The 17,654-nt window shown below is 38.1% G+C and overlaps 1 protein-coding gene across 6 annotated transcripts in view; it reads left to right on the top strand.

The window, feature by feature from the left end:
• The window catches only part of FGD6 (FYVE, RhoGEF and PH domain containing 6), a 106,387-nt gene that overhangs the window by 62,844 nt on the left and 25,889 nt on the right, over positions 1-17,654 (top strand). For 5 of the 6 annotated variants that reach the window (XM_073213639.1, XM_073213638.1, XM_073213641.1 and 2 more), the window contains exons 9-14: positions 13,608-13,658; positions 14,500-14,558; positions 14,641-14,712; positions 15,426-15,494; positions 16,010-16,093; positions 16,859-16,938. In XM_073213639.1, coding sequence (XP_073069740.1) covers positions 13,608-13,658; positions 14,500-14,558; positions 14,641-14,712; positions 15,426-15,494; positions 16,010-16,093; positions 16,859-16,938 — 415 coding nt within the window. The remainder of the gene's footprint in view (positions 1-13,607; positions 13,659-14,499; positions 14,559-14,640; positions 14,713-15,425; positions 15,495-16,009; positions 16,094-16,858; positions 16,939-17,654) is intronic. The other variant, XM_073213642.1, reaches the window with a different exon arrangement.

The raw sequence follows: 17,654 nt of genomic DNA, 5'->3' as shown, positions 1-17,654 counted from the left end.
ACTAGTATACTCTCATAGGAAGCATAGCATCCAACACGCACTATCAGGACCTCTGAAGTATTTGCTGAAACACACTGGATGTGCAATGACTTAATATACATACATGATGTGCATCAAGAATTGTGTCAAAATGGACAAGAACACTGAAGTGCCACCCACAATTCTAAATTCAATCAATTATTATTTTATATAAATAGATTTTGAGGTACTTGGTTCTCATTTACCAATTTCCCTTTAGGCAAAGGCTCCAGGCCTTCCCAGCTTGCCTGGTGAAAGACAAACAGCTGATGGGGAGGGCCTGCCTTTCAGCCCCAGGCCCCAGCTACCCTAGGTTTCCACTAAATTTGAGTTTCTAACTGTGAATCAGGTACAAGATTGTTTGTTCTCTGGGATGACAGAAGGCAAATCAAATAATTTGAGGATATCCTATCCATCTGAACTTTCTTTCCTCTGCTTTTGGCAGAGATTTAGAACACACAGGACAAAGGGAAGTACTGATGCATGTGTTGTGTCTTTGCTAGATAAATTCTGTGCTGTGTCATAAATGAGCTTTTGAATCGCTTAAGCTCTACTGCTGTTGAATGAAGTGCTGTTTTTAGTGGCAAAAGGCAGCTATGGTTTAAAATGTGAGAACGGAGCAAGATTCTGAAATTTTAATGTAAAATTATTTTTTCCCCTTACTATGATCTAAGTAAAAAGGATACACTTATGCTTAGAGTTCATGCTAAGTTTGATTTTAATTGAGAAATGGCGAAGTAGTAAAAGGGGATTAAAAAAATTCTAAGAACAGATTTTGTTTTATAATATCTATGTAATGTGAATTTGGGGTTTTTTTTATTTTTGAGTTGCCTCTTGTTTAACTTAAAGCGGTTTTCCCCTTCTTTAAATTAGAAAATCTTCTCCATTTAAGTGACACACAATACCTTGTATCTAGTAGGCCCTTGGTAAATATGAATTCAGTGAAGGGCAAGGTGATAAATGGCTTGTTCAAGGTCACAAAGTCAGGACTGAAGTTAAAGAGTAAACATAGACTTAGTAAAGCAGTAACATAGACTACATGTTCTTCGTCCTATGCCTTTTCTTCCATTGATTGAAAATATTCCCTTGCTCCAAATCTGACCTGAAGTCCTCCTTTCCCTTTGACGCCATCTCTTTCTGATCACTCCAGTCCTCCTTGACCCTTAGTATTAGTGCCATGTGATCAGCAAATATTAATTCCATGCCTTGTAAATTTAGTAGTATCTTTCTAATTTGAACATTTTTTCCTTAATTTGATTATAAACTCCTGGAAGTCAAGGAGTGAGTCTTTCACCAATAATTTAGTACACCCCAGTTTATCTGGGACAGTTTTGAATACCTCGGAGGTCATTCAGGAAGTAATTTTGGTTGGTTTTAAGCCAGGTTTAAATCATCTTTAGCCTACAGGACAAAGCTGAGATAGAGAATTCAGAGAAGACATCTCCTAAATGGAAGATACTTCCAGAGATAATGGAAATGTCCTTCCTGAAGCTACGCAAACTGAGTTGTAGCGGCTATGAACATACAATTATAAAGATATATTGGCGTTGATATTAGCGTTTGTTTTATATTTTTATGCAGAATTCTGACTTTCCAATACTAATTTTTGTGATGTTCTTATTTCCTATTTTGCAAGATTTTCTACTATTACTATCAAAGTGCCCCTCTCTGTTCACTTAGATTTTTAGCAGTTGGGTTTTAAATTTGCATCTGTTCAAACAAGTTAGTTAACTAGGTCCTTATCTTTGGACAAAAAAGTTCAATGACTTAATCTTCTAAGTAACCTTACAAGATAAGTACCTTTTATTTTCATTTTAGAATGTGGAATAATTCCAAGTGCACAGAATATATAGAAGCAGATAGGAGTGAGACTGCTTGAGGCATAAATAACTTTGATTTATTAATGAGTTTCAGGCAGAAAGGGGGAAGGATTCCTGCCTGACTTAGTGTAAGTTGATTTGTGCCAGGCTTGGTTTCTTGGGCTGTGGGGGGAGGGGGCGGAGATTTGAGAAATGCAGAGATGAAACACAGATAAGATAGGACAGTTTTTTTTGGAATCCTTGGAGAAAGGTGAATGGAAATTCCCGGACACAGCTGCCCTGCCCCTGCTATTCAAACAGCCATCCTATTGTCTTGCAGTGTTTTCTTCCCAGGGTAGTTTAGGTTTCCATTATGTAATCTACTGAGGTTATCTCTTCCTTCATTGGAGTAAAAAACTTTGAACTAGTTCTTGGTAATGTATTTTTAAGCTGAACTCAATTCTTAATATTAGAATTATAAAAAAATAAATAAAATAGTAAAATAAAGTGAATGATTTACTTAGCAGAAAAACTTGTTAATTTCACCTTTAGATTGGCTTCTCAAGGCCGCTGGATCTAGCCTGATCTTTAAACATGTGTGCGGCCTAGAACCTATTTAGAGTTAGGAGAAATAGGAATCTTGAGTCACCAGTGAGGAATCAGTGACAGAAAACAGTGCTGTAGGAGTAGCAGTAATTTTTTTACCACTGCTTATTTCCTTCCTCATTTCTTTAGGGTAGAGACTGTATTATCGTAACTCAGTGTCAGGCACATAACAGGACTCAGTAAACTAAAAGGCTTCAGGAAATGAATGCCCTTCTTATAAGGTTGCGAATCCCTTTTTAAAAGATTGAGAATCCCAAAGTAGTAGTGCCAGTGAATGCTTGATGGGTGAATGGATCAGTAAATTACTTTTAAGAGTAAAACACTGTACCAGTTACCCAAGCACGAAATTGTGGAAAGGACTCTGAAATGCTTCCCTTTCCTCATCCACCTCACTCGCAGGATGTGCTGACCAGTTTTCCTCTGCCTCTGCTTCCTGCTCTTTCCATTTCCCTTGTTATGTTTCAGGCTCGGCTTCTCTCAACTCATGCCAGACTGCAGCGCTATCATGCTACCTCTTATCACTCGCCCATGTAGCCTGACACATCATCATTTAATTTCTCATCCAAGGACACCATAAAGGAAAAACACACCCCTCTTGTGTCTGCACTTTACTCTCACATTACTGCCATATTCACGACACTTTTGACACCAGATATGTGGATTTTTTTCCCCCTTACACCAAGCAAGTGTGTTCAGCACCAGCTGGGTATCCTACACTTTAATTCAATTCTGACACTATCTACCCCAAATTTAAGATCCATTCACAAGTCCCAAGTTGTCCTCTGTTTTTCTGTCTAACATACTTTAAATTGGGGTTCCCATGACCTCCTCCCTGGGTTCAATAATTTGCTAGTATGGCTTGCAGAACTCAGGGAAATAACTTATTTATATTTATGAGTTTATTATAAAAGAATATGATGGATAAAGATGCACACTGAGATGGAAGACATACACAAGGCCAATTATGTGACAGAGGGCACAGAACTTCCATGCCCTCTGTGGGCACGCCAGTCTCCCAACTCCACCTGCCCAGCAGCCCAGAAGCTCACCAGACCCTGTACATTGGGATTCTGTGGAAGCTTGATCACTAAGATGTGATCCATTGTTAACTCTACTCCCAGCGCCTCTCCCTTCCTGTAAGATGGAGGGTGAGGCTGAAAGTTCCAACCTTCTAATTGTGGCTTGGTCTTTCTGTTAACCAGCCCCCTCAACAGGAGCTGTTCAGGAACCCACTAAGAGTCACCTCATCTGAACAAAAGACAACTCTGCTATCACCTAGGAAATTCCAAGGGATTTAGAAGCTCTTTGTCTGAACTAGGGTCAAAGACCAAATAGAAGAACAGAAGATGCTCCTAGTGCTCTTATCACTTAGAAAATTACAAGGGTTTTAGAAGCTCTGTGCCAGGAACCAAGAGCAGAGACCAGCATTTCCTGTAATTTCATAGACATGCTTAAATTCTGTTTATTAGGAAAGTTGAACATTTATCCTACCATAATGATAGATACATGTCATTATACATTTGTCCAAACCCACAGAATATCCAACGCCAAGAGGGAACCCTAATGTGAACTAGGGACTTTGGGTGATTATGATGTGTCAGTGTAGCTTCACCCACTGTAAGAAATATACCACTCTGATGGGGGGTGGTGATGATGGGAGAGGCTGGGGATGTTGTGGGGGCACAAGGTATGTGGGAAATCTCTAGACCTTCCTCTCAATCTTACTGTGAATGTAAAACTGCTCTAAAATAGTGAAGCTTCAATTTAGAAAAACAAACCCCAAAACTTACTTATCCACAGTATAAAGACCACAGTTCACAACCCAGAATTGCCCAGCCCTTACTTCCTTTGCTCTAGCTGCAGTAGGTTTCTTACTCTCTTCTGAAACCTGTCCTGCAAGACTAGATTCTTTCCTCTGTTAATAAATCACTAGCTCATTCAACAGATATTTATGTGGACTGGCCCTGAGCTGGACCCTTGTGTACTCTGGCAGCAACACAGTGACGGTCCCTGCCCCGGGGGAGCTTGCAGTCCTCCTCCCTGGGACCCCACCAACCTCTCAGGCTCCCATCAAGCTCTTTCTCTTCTCAATTCCTAAAAATTATATTGATCTTATCACTTGTTGGAGCTAGTTTATTTTGAGGATTTATTTTTATGTCACTTTTTTTCTTTGAAGGGGTCTTTTGTGCCTATAAAAGATATTTAATATTATAAAAAAAGAAAGTCCCTCTTCATCTTCTACCATCCTGAGATGACTGTTATATCCTTCTAGATTTTTTTTTTGTCTGTGTTGTATGTGGTATGAATTTTTTCAATAAGAAGCCTTTTATTTGTGGAAAGTTACTACACTGGTGTTGAAACAAGGTGAACAGTGAGGATAGTGGTGGAGAAAATAAAATGAAAAATCCAATTTAAAAATTCTTCTGAAATACCTTTTCTTCTTCTATATTTAGGGACAAAAAGGTCTTTTGAACTTTGATTAAATTTGGATCAGGTGGTTTCTTTGATCTTGTTCAAAATATTTATGTTCTATTATAAGTGACTTTAACAACATATTATATTACTTTTCCTGTATCTGGGCTGGTATTAACTCCCTCAAGTTTTAGAAATCCAGGATTTCCCATGTTGGTAGAAAAAGGGAAATTAGGAACATCTGTAATAGTGTTCTGAAGCTATAAATTTGAGCTATGAACAGGCTAATAAGCAGATTCAAAAAAAGATCAGAATCAAATTAATACATGACTTTTCAAAAACCCTTACTGAAAAATGAAACTTCTGCTTGGCAAGTATTTGCTTCAAAACCCAGGGCTAATTGTCTACATCAAAAGTCATCTAACAGTTTCCCTATGGCAGAACTTGATGAAAGGTGGAACAGTCCTGGACACCAGCCAAGGAATTTTGTTTCTAAAGATACCAAAGGCCCTGACGTAAGGCAGTTCCATCCATGTGAAATGGGAGGAGATAATATTCAGAATTTCCAATGTAATTAGCTCAGCTGTTATGTTGCAATTCATAGTTGTGAACAAGGTATTTTGAGAGGTGGTATTTAATAAATTATACCTATGAAATATTTTAATACAATGGGAAGACCTTAGGATGTAAGAGGTAAGCATACTTCATCCGCCTGTAAGTTATAGTTTTTAAGTGTAATCTCATTTTCTGTATAGGATAGGGGTTCTTAACTTTTTTTGTCTGGATCCCTCTGGCAATGTGGTGAAAGCCTATGGATCTCAGAATAATTTAAGTTACAGAATGAAATACATGAGATAAAAGGGAAAGCAGTTGGGCTGAAATATATTTATAAAAATCATTTTGATGTGGGACATAATAATACATGTGTTTCTTTAATTGTGTATTAAATAAGAAGATCTGGTGGTGAATGTGATAACTACCATGATTTTGAAGTAGTGGTGAGAGTAAATGATTTTTTCAGATGTCTGCAACAAGTGTGATGTGATTTCTATGGTGATGAAGTCACTGGTATCAATAATACTCTGGTTTGTTGCCTACATTCATAATGGAAGGAAATTGTATATTTCACTTAGAGGTTGGTGAAAATACTGTTTGTTTGTTTTTCCCCATTCAAGTTTTCAGAGCCCCTAAATTCTACTCATAGACCATTATTTTTCCAATTCTCAATGTCGATTTGACTCAGATTCCCTGCAAGTAGCCAAAAGCCTCTTATTGCTGGGACCTGGATTGCCAAAGATCTAGCAAGCTGAAGAGTTTCCCTCTTAGTATTTGTCAGAATCATGGGCTCACATCAGGAACTGTTCCCATTGGAGAGAACAATGAAATTCAGTCAAATTTGAATTCACTTTGATATTTATATTTTTGCTTTATTCTTAATTTGGCTGTTCTTTGGGTAGTAAAATATACTTACCTCCCTAACCTTAAATTTGCTCTTTGTGGATAATCAGGGTGGTTGAGACCAAATATGGATAAGACCTTTTTTAAGTGGGGCTTCAGTGTGCCAAGGCTGTTTCTGTACGTTTGAGACTCTGACTTGATAAACTGGTAGCCTTCATGACAGGACAAGGCATCCACAAAGAAAAATGGCCTCAACCAAGCCAAAATAATGGATGTTTACTTTTGCTGGGAGACCTCCTGAGGGTTCACCTTCTTAAGGACATTCTGGATATGTCTAGTCAATCTGCCCTGATAAAAAGGAACTGTGGGTAGGGAGGATTCTGTCCATTGTGCTCCAAAATTTTGCCATAGGGAGAGCCTGGAATCAGGTTTGGGTGGTGAGTCCTTTGGGCTTGCCACCTTAGGACCAGACTTACCAACACCTGGGTAGACCAGGGCTGCCTTCATCGGGTTATGCCCTGCACAGGGCTCCTGGCCAAGGTCCAACTCCTGCCCATACTCTTTTTGCCATGTTGTGTGCACTGGTGAGGGGCTACATCAGCCCAAGAGAAGCAGCCTTTCTAATTCCCAGAAAGGGATTATTTGCTTTCCAACCCATGAATCTGTGAGCCAGAAAGCCCAGAAAAGTCACTTTCGCTAACTTCCAAGAAGCAACCCTGGGCCACATAATTCAGGACTACCACTGGACTCATATTTGAGAGGCAGAAGAATTAGTGCAGGGGCCAGAGTACCTTTTAATTAGCCAGTCCCTAAAAATATCGCAACTGCTTAGTAAAACATAACGCACGAGTGGTAACCCTAAATGGGGTGCCATTTAGTCTGTCAGACATTCAGGAAACATTTACTGAATATACAGCAGACCACCTTTTAGCTGCTGGGGATATAAGGATAATTAATTCAGTCTCCATGTCCTCATGAAGCCCAAGTTTAGCATTTATGCATAAAATAGTATTTGACACTGTAGAACTACATTAACAGCTTCTGACATTATTGCCACTGCTCCCTATTCTCATTAAGGTTAACTTAGAATTCTCAATTTTATTGATGCATTTCAAAATTATTTTGTATATAGGAATAAATAGAGTACATCCAAATATTCTGGGAGGGAAACATCAGGCAATACAGATTCTAAAACATCAATAATTAAAGATACACAATATCATTGCAAAAAATAGACCTATCAATTAAAAAAAGATTTTATTTTTGGAATAAGGCAGTCACTTGAAATACATCCTGTTGTTTATAAGAATCTAAGGTATGACAAAAGTAAGATGTACAAGACACTAAAAAAGATTGTTTATTGAATATATGTTAGAATTGGAAATACTGAAGTTCATACATGAGTGGATATACAAAAAATAAAATCAAAACCAAATGTAAATAGGCAGAGAACAGAGGATTTTTAGAGCAGTGAAAATACCCTCTGTGATACTTTAATGGTGGACACATGGCATCATCTGTTTGTCTAGACCCACAGTGTACAGCACTGAGTTGAATTATGATGTAAGCTGTGGACTTCAGGTGATACTGATCTGTCGGTGTAGCTTCATTACTGTAATAAATGTACCACTCTGATGGGGGTGTTGATAATGTGTGGCAGCAGGAGGTACATAGGAAAATCTCTGTACCTTTCCCTCAGTTTTGCTGGGAACTTAAAACTGCTCTAAAAAAATTAAGTCTTAATTTAAAAAAGAAACCTAAATATAAAGCATGAAACTGTAGGAAAACTAGGAAAAAAAAATTGGTTATTTACTGAAACTCTAAAGGTAGGGAAAGTAGGAGAGATGATTTTCCAAGCCCAGAAAAACAAGTTAAAAAGGAAAACACTGACACCTTTCAACTATACTAGATAATGAAAACATTATAAAACTTTTAAATAGTCATGATAAAAAGGTACACAGTACATCAGAAGATAAATTTGCTGCATTTGCGACAAATATGGAAAAAAAACCTTTTTCATTAAGAATATTCAAATTCCCATAGATAACTGGACTAAAAATACAGTTCACTCAGAAAAAATATACATAATAACTATACAGTGGCATGTCTAACATACTCTTAAGTCATAAATACCAGTTGAAACAAGTTATCAGTTCCTCCTACTACATTAGCAGTAAAAAACTACAATACACGAAACTGGCAGTCATTTAGTAAAACTGGTATTCTCATATGTTTATATGATACTCTAAATAGGTATATCCTTTCAGGAGAGGTTTCTCATGATATATAACAGGTACTTAAAAAGAAACTTTTCATTTGCACTGATTGCAAGAAATAAGCTGAAGTATGGAAAAATACAAATATGTCAAGATGCTGATGAGTGTTACTTATAATTAAAATGATCACACAATTTTTCAAACACATTACCTTTCAGGGGTGCAAGGGGCACCATTTATAGTTATACCTGGACAACAGGTATATAGCAGAATCCTAATGGGCAAATTAGGATGTATGGCCATCCTATTTATAACACAGAACAAGACAATTTAAAAATGACCCAAAAGTCTAGTAGTAGAAAACTTAAGTACCAAATGACGTACCCCTATAATCAGATCCTGTTTTTCAGCTACTCCTACGGAAGAGAATATATGGGCTAGAATACTTTAATGGGCTATAAAATCCTACATGCTATTCAGTCAAGTATTTGTAAAAACAGAAGGAAGTACTTGAAAGTCATAGTAATTTTAGAGAAATGTTTATGGTTTGAGTTATCTCCATTATTTAATTGTCCAAATTTCCTATTGTAACTCCTGGGAGAGGAAATCCCGGGGCAAAATACCTCCAAAACTCAAATCAGTCAAAGGGAGAAATAAAGTTTAAAATCCATTTATTGCTTAGAAACTGCAGTCCGGGCTGTCCCTTTCTTGCTCCAGCAGAAGCAAATCAGCTCTCTGCCTCACCTCTCAGATTCATATGAGCTCTCTGCTGCCCAGGTAATTACCCATTGATACGGAGATGAACCTTCTCTACCCCTGAAGAACGCCTATTGATATGCAGATGCACCAAAGCCAGGCAAGATATTCTGGAAATACTACAATTTTACCCACACCTATAATGCATTTTAGAATTTTAAAAAATAATGCTTTATAATACTTTAGAATGAGAATCATTACAGTGTTTCAATCTGGTCCAGCCTACTGATTTTATGTATGAGGATATTGACAGATATACTACAGAGCATGGCCAAAGTCAGATGCCTTTGCTGGACATAACTGGGCAAAGAGAATAAGAATCTGTCTTCTCGCTCCTAACAAGGTCTCTTGAACACTTCACCACCAAGCTTCCTTGAAGATAGCAGTAATATGTCTTGTAAATTGATACATGATCCTTTGATATTTTTTAAATCATGTACTTCGTTTCACAAGTTGGGATAATTTTTTTTTCAGATAAGGGTGGACCCTTTATTATATATATAAGTCAGGATAATTTTAGGTTGTTTCTTTTAAAATTGGAAACTTTGGCAAGTAACCTTACTAACTAGACTTATTTTTCTCTGGGTCCCACAATTCTGTGTTGTTGATCTCATATTTAGGGAAGAAGAAATCTGAATAATATAAATAAAGCAAGACATGTCTGAAAATTCAAAGCATTTCACTAAATGCCCATCCTGAATGCTCATTTCCTCTGTGCTTTACTGTCAGCCTTTCTCAGCACACAGTGCAGGAATCTGACAGGGTGTTGTTGAATTTTAAAGTCCCAGATACCCACAGATGATGCATTTTAAAGAAAGATTAACTATACTTCTGAATAGTTTTCTGCTTAAACTGATTACTCATTGTTTAAATAATTAGGAGAGGATAAGGCTTACTAGGAGCCCATATACAGAGAACTTAACCTCTAGCAAGATGTTGTATTTGTTGGCTCCTCATTGTTTCGCTCCAGTGGCAGAGTTAGTGGCACAGGGTTGCATATATGTGCTGTCCCTATTTTTTGTGGCTGCTAACGTTGGATGATGGTTATGTAGTGGTTAAGTAACTTTTGTTAATCAACAGTGCCACCTGGTGACCAGAAAGTACGTTTGCAGTGTCGATGATGAACCAACCTTTTCTTGGATATAAATAACCTTGATAACATTTGAGGCATTTTTATTAGAGAAATATTGAAAAATGCTGTTTGATTTGGCAGAAGCAGTTAAGTCATGGAATACTACAAGTGTAACATGGGAAGCTGAAATGACTACTCTGTTCTCCTCATTTTTTAAAAAAATGAAGCTCCTGCAGGAAACTAGGTCCTACATGGTACAGAGCCAACAGCTCCCTATGACAAACACAGGTGTGTCTGTCTGGTTTCCTTTCCTGGTTTCACCTGGGCTGTAACAGTCCCTGGGGCCACTGGTAGTTTCATTGCTCCTCCCATCTGGCTCAAGGAGATTAGTCACATTCTTATTCTGCAGTTAAGGCACTGAGTGATGTTTACCTGGGGAGATCGTGGTCTTGTCATCTTTAATAAGGTGAACATTCTCAAAAGGATGTACTACAAGAAGATGCCCTGAAAAGATGGATGAATACATTGGAAAGTCAAATTTCTAAGTTTCAGTTTTGAAAAGTTGAGTTTTAAGGTGTTTTTAAAAAATTGGCAAGGCAAGTAAACCTACTCCATTACTTCCTTGATTAGAAGCTTAATTTGGCAACAGCCAGTTTGTGTATCTGTTCCTGAAAGTTCGGACTGATGGGTAGCAGCTGAGCTTAAGTACAAGGAAAGAAAATGCAATTCAGAGGCTAATCAGACTCAGCACAGTGATTCTGAGGTCAGGATTTCCTAATACGGACATCTTTCAGTGAGCTATTTTGGTTTAGAGAAACGTTTCAGTTTGCACAAATATACTTCTGTATTAAAGAACAAGAAGATAAAATGGGAACTTGCCATGAATCTGATACTTAATAAATCTGCTTTCCTTTTGACACTCTCCAGCTAATGACAGGTTTAAGGAATATCACTTGATGAATGAGGTAGCCTAGGCATTGAGTAAGAAGAATAAGATTTTCTCCCTGGTCCTGTCACTCTCATAGGAAAGTTAAATATTTGGACTCACTAAACATGGTTTATATACAGAACACATTCTGAGTGGGGTCAAAGGAAGATTAAGTTCATTTTTCATCTCTGTATAAGACTAGAATGTATAATTAATGTGTTTGTTAATTTTTGTGGAGAAACCACAAATAAGTAAGAAACACTTTTTTGATTTGAAGCATACTCTCCAACTTGTATGTCTAGTGATGGTCTCTGATAAGGTAGATCCTATGCTGTGGTGCATAGAAGCTTAATGTCATCACACAATCTCACTATGGCTTATTGTCACTACTGGGTATTTCTAATGTGCGTGTCTAGACTCAACACAGGTTCTTGAGTCCATTTCAAAGATGTACAGTTCAGCATTTGGGGATGAGGGGTGTTGGTGTCATCTGTTAAATTTTAAAAGCTGGCACTAACATCCAAGTTTCCCTTTTTGCCTTTGAGCATGACTTCATAAATCCATGAGATAAAATTATATGTGTTCCTTAATATTGCTAAGTGGAGATTGGGTCTGATAAAAATGTATTTAGTCTCTTAATATGTCCCTTTCCATTTTTCTCAACTCCCACTGGCATTAGGATTGGTTTCAGCCTTTTACCTAAAGTAAAACACAATCCTCTCTAAAAAAATCATTTACTTTCTTGTCATTCTGTATGCATCATTTCTTGTCCCTGTATGGAAAGGCCATGGTTAAGTGCTGTGACACATAGAAAAATGAATCAGATGTGGGTCCTACCCATGAGGAACTTTGAGTCTAACGGAAAAAAAAAGACAAAGTGAATATTTGCCGTGTAATGTATTATTCAAAGGGAGAGAATATTTCTTTCAAATGGAAGGTTTGGTAGAAGAGGAGAAATTTGAGATGAGCCTTGAAGAATATGAATAGAATTTTTATATGCAGAGACAGAGATAGGCTTCAGAAGAAGGGAACATTGGAGACACACAGTGTGGAGCCAGGGAACACATGGGAAGTGTTCAAGGAATTGTGCAGGATCAAACTTTGATAAGAGCAAAGGGCCTGTGTTAGGCAGTAGCAAGAGGGACTTTGAAGTGGAGGGAATGGAATATGTTTTAATTTAATAGGTGATGGGAAGCTATCCAACATTTCTCAGCAGAGAAGGAAGTATTACCAGGAAATCCTGTGACTTTCCTTGGTATTAAAAATTTATTAAGTATAACCTATTGCTTAATTTATTAATTTTTTTTGTATTGTAAGAACCACTGTACACCATGTTGTTCATTTATAGGACATTTATTCTAGAGTGAGGTTTTTCAGCTGTGGTGCTCTTGACATTTTGGTTCAGATAATTCTGTGTTGTAGAGCTATCCCGTGCATTTATAGTGTATTCACTAGCAACATCCCTGGCCTCTCACTACTTGGTGGCCGGTAGCACCTTCTTTCTCCCCAGCTGTCACAGCCAGAAATGTCTCCAGACATTTCCGAATGTCCCCTGGGGACAGATTTACCCCATTTGAGAACCACTGGTCTAGAGACTTATATAGTTGACGTTTGAACAATGTGGACGTTAGGGGCGCTGACACTACCGCATAGTTGAAAATCTGCATATAATTTTTGACTCTCCCAAAACCTAACTACCAATAGCCTACTGTTGACGGGTAGTCTTACTGATAACATAAACACTTGATTAACACATTTTGAATAGTATATATATGATATGCTATATTCTTATAATAGAGCTATGGGAAAGAAAATACTTTTTCAAATTGTCACAATGTCCAAAAAATTTCCAATATATTTATTGAAAAAAACCCATGTATAAGTAGATCCATGCAGTTTAAATCCATGTTGTTCAAGGGTCAGCTGTACTGCACTCCTCTGGTGTTCTGGGCATTGTTAGACTTGTAGATTAAAAAATCCCTTAGGTGGCCAATCTATTAATGCTTGAAACTTTGTACTAGACATGCATATGGTCTGAGATTGAGGTATGTCTTGTATGTTTGAGTAAAAAAGCTGAGTTTGGCATTCGGAGACCTGGATTCTGGTCCTGGCTCTGCCACAAAGGGGTTGTGTGGCTTGGGCAAGACCCCGCGCACGGTAACCTGATTGCTCACCTCTCCAGTGACCAGTGTGATCACTAAGGCTCTTTCCAGCTCATGATTCTGTGTCCTGATTTCAAGTCAGTCTCAGGCTTTTAGTCTTTCACATTTTTAGAAAGTCAGTACAAGTTTAAACAGGCTATATATGAACTAACAACACAGACTAAGGTATTGAGTAAGAAAGACAAATATTTTTGTCCTTAGTGCTTTACTATACTAAATATAATTTTTTCCCTTTTGTAGATTATTTGAAAAATCTCCTAGAAGACTCTGGAGATTACAGAGATACTCAAGGTAAATAACTTCTGTGGTCTCATATATTGCAGAAATTGTTAAGTTTATTTGGACCTGGAAAGTAAAAAAAAAAAAAAAAAAAATTTTTTTAACTCAATATTTTTGATAAACTTTTTAAAAAAATTCTATTTTAGGCAGATTGAGGTAGAACTATAGAACTAGATAAGGTGGTGACATGGTGCTGGATGCAGGTGAAATTGCAGGGCAAATAGAGGCCCACAACCAGCTTCCTGAGGGAGCGGACCGGCAAGGTCCAAGGCAGGAAGCTTCCTCCTCCTGCCACAGTCCCTCTGTGCTGGTGGTAAACTCCCCTTCTCTAGGTGTCCATTGCTTTCGAAAGCAAGGATTCAACCACTTGATCTGCAAGGTCCCCTTCTAGCTTTAAAATCCTGAGTCCCTAAAGTGACCAAACTACACAAATCAGGCAGGGATGTCACTGCCACACCAGCCTCGGGAGGGCATACTTCCCTCTTCAACACTCCACCAGTTTTTCTCAATGATAACCTTCTTTGGGCAGATTTTAATAGGTATTCCAGGACGTTTAGCCTCTGTGGTTCCCACTAAAGGCCAGTAAATAGGGCAATCAAATCTCAGCACAAAACAACCCTGACATTCATACTATTGATCCCCATGATCTAATGTCCCTTTCTTTGACTCATTTTTTTCATAAGTATTGTTTTTCCTTGGTTTGCCTCATCAGCTGTATTTCTCCCTACTTACGCTTAACTGAGCTCCTGCAGGGGTTGGTTGCTCTACACTAGCCATCTTGTCATCTGGAATTGCTTAGTGTTGCAATTCCTGGGGACTGACCAAACTCGACTCTGGTTCCTCCATGTTTCAGATGCCCTTGCTGTTGTCATAGAGGTAGCTAACCACGCCAACGACACCATGAAGCAAGGAGTGAGTATCTGGATTTCAGGGGCCGACGCACTGCCAAACCTGGGAGCCCAGGCTTCATATGCTCTGCATTCTTTTTCTGTAGGACAACTTTCAGAAACTTATGCAAATTCAATACAGCTTAAATGGACACCATGAAATCGTGCAGCCTGGACGGGTAAGTGCTTTAGACTGCCTTTTGCAAATGTAATACAGTGCATTTAGGCACCATTTGTAGCTGTTTTTCATTTCAGTTATAGAAATAGATTGTTACTGTTACTCTTCATTGACCCAGTCTGCATCAACTAACTGCATTCTGTCCATTCAAAGCATTCATGATCGAAGTCACTGTGACAGGAAGTTCAATCCAATTAGGGAATGGCAGGGGACCCCACAGTGTATCTGATTAAATAGGGTCATTTTATTGTGTAATACTAGCTGACCTCACACAGCTTTAAAGACAATTTCATTTGGAATTTTTAATGTAAAAGAGAATTATAAGGGTAAGGAGACAATTGGTCTTTTGATGCTCCTCACAGAGCACAAAAGTGGCCTGGGGAATGAATTCAAGAAAATTACAAAGTGCAATTGTCAGGATGTTGCCTTTGCCTTAGGATCAAGTACACACTCAGTCAATTACATTCAGACCACTTGGTACCCCTGGGGCCAGTACTGGATATATGAAACTGCAGGCTTGTCCAGTTCTAAATGACTTACAGGGTTTAAAAAGAAACCATGACTGTAAAAAGTCACAAGGAAACTCTGTCCACCTAGCCCCCACCAAAAAAAATTTTTTTTCTGGGAAAAGCAAGTTGGGAAGAAAATTGTATTTGTCTATTATAGTTATGTTATGATAGTAAGACTGAAGGGGTGTTTGTTTGGGTGATTCAGGTTTTTCTTAAAGAAGGAACACTGATGAAGCTGTCTCGGAAAGTCATGCAGCCCCGAGTATTTTTCCTGGTAAGTGGGCACGAGTGTTTGTGATGAGCCTGAGGCAGGGATAACTGTTTAATGGAAGGAGATATTTGTACATGACAAGATAAAACTTGACACATTCAAATAGCAGTGATAGTGGAATCTTTGGCTCTATTGCTTATTTGTATTTCAAGTACAGAAAACAGAGTCTTTTATGATGCATAATCAGAAAATCATTTCCATTTTGAATTGAGTTTATTTCATTTCTAATTTAGAAAAATTGATACAGTTTATATAGTCAAACGCTAATAACTGGGATTTAGAATTCAGAAAGCATTAAGTCTATTCCAGAACTTGGAAAGAAAGCACATTTTCTAGCCTTCTTAATATTCTAATAAAACATTCTAAGTAGTTCTGGTTCATATAAGCAGACATAAGTATTTTATTCAGAGAGCTGTTAACAAAGAGGTAATATTTTTCCTTTATTTTTGTGTCTCACCAATATCTTTGTAACTAAAATTTGTTCTTTACTCCATCCTCTGAATTGTTTCTACTTGCAGTTTAATGATGCCCTGCTGTATACAACCCCGGTGCAGTCTGGGATGTATAAACTAAACAACATGCTCTCGTTGGCTGGAATGAAGGTCTGTGTGTGTGTGTGAGACTATTCTCTCTTCCCCAACCCCTGCAAGAATATGTAGAGAAAAAAAATATTAAGATAATCATCATTTTCACATCCTTGACTTTCTCTCCATGTGTTATTATTTGTGTAGTCATTTGTTCACTCATACATTAATTTATTCATAAGATATCCTTTTAGGACTACTATAAACAAAACATGGTAATAGATTTGATGCAAAATACAAAGATTAATTGAAGCATAATTCCTTTTCGCCTCTGCCTCTGCCCCAGTCCCCCCAAGAGCTTAGCAACCAGCTGGGAAGATGATAGGCTACACATAAATACACCTATAAAATGGACAGTAGCAAATGTCAGTATAAAGACACCAAGTTTTGGGGAGTTCAGAAAATAAGGAACAGCAGCTTTGGTAGGGCGTGGTGCATTGGTGGCAGATGGAAAGGGAAAATTGAGGAAATCCTTTTGGAGGAAGACTCAAGAGCTTTAAAGAGTAGGTCACATTCAGCCAGGCTGAGATGTGGGGGAGGGTGTTCCAGGTGGAGGGAAGAGTGTGAGCGAAGGCGTGAAGGTGGGAAAGTCAGGCCTGTGTGTGTATGTAGGTATTTATCTGGAGCGTAGTGTAGGTGAGGGGGAGTAGTGGTGTAGATAAAGGTGGATACGGAGGTTGGTGGTGAGTATCAGCAGCCGGGGCATCAGGCAGCTTCAGCTGTGTTTCAGAGATGAAATTTTCAGTAGGATGAGTTCGCTCAAATTGTTTTGCCTTCTTCCAGGTCAGAAAACCCACCCAAGAAGCATATCAGAATGAACTAAAGATTGAAAGTGTAGAACGTTCCTTCATCCTCTCAGCCAGGTACATTTTTGAAAATATGTGTAGGTGAATATTTGCCAGTATTACAGGGTCAGACAGCTCCAGCATTTTTTACGTTTAGGTTAACTGCTAAACTTAATTTTTGCCTTATTTTTCCTTGATGCCATTCAGTTTCCCACATAGGTAAAATGTCTGAGAGCTGATGTAGCAGTGTGCTAGGTGCACAGAGATAAAAATGTTCTTCTGAATAGACTATAATCATGTTAAAAGGGGCTTCACTGATCATTTTTTTAAAGTGAATATTTCAAATCTTTTTACAGTAACACATAATGCTTTTAAAAACATCTAGTGCTTTGTAGTTTATTAGGAAGTTTTCACCTAACATCAAAAGTCATAAATCTGTAAGTTAAGTGTCATCTCATTAAAAATGAGGAAGACTAAGTTACAGAAAAACTGAGTTGCTTTCTTAAAGATACATAGCTGGCAAAGTCAGGATACAAATAGAAGCTTTTTGCTTTTAAACCTATTGTTATTTCTGATAACACATTGCCTCAAACTGACACCTGCAGTGACTTATGTATGAATCAGAATATGTTACCATAATGTAAATCAAATGCTAGGGAAAGCTGAAGCTGTATGATTCATACACAGACTCTGACTTACGGGCTACGTGACAGAGGTTGGTGTTTGGCAGGATTTGACCAGTGAAGGGTGGGTCACCAGTAGCTGTGTGCTCTGCTGCTGGAAAGTGAGTCTGG

This window comes from Manis javanica, chromosome 10 (genome assembly GCF_040802235.1).
Source record: "Manis javanica isolate MJ-LG chromosome 10, MJ_LKY, whole genome shotgun sequence".
NCBI classification, from domain to species: domain Eukaryota; kingdom Metazoa; phylum Chordata; class Mammalia; order Pholidota; family Manidae; genus Manis; species Manis javanica.
This window is presented reverse-complemented; position numbering and strand designations above follow the sequence as displayed.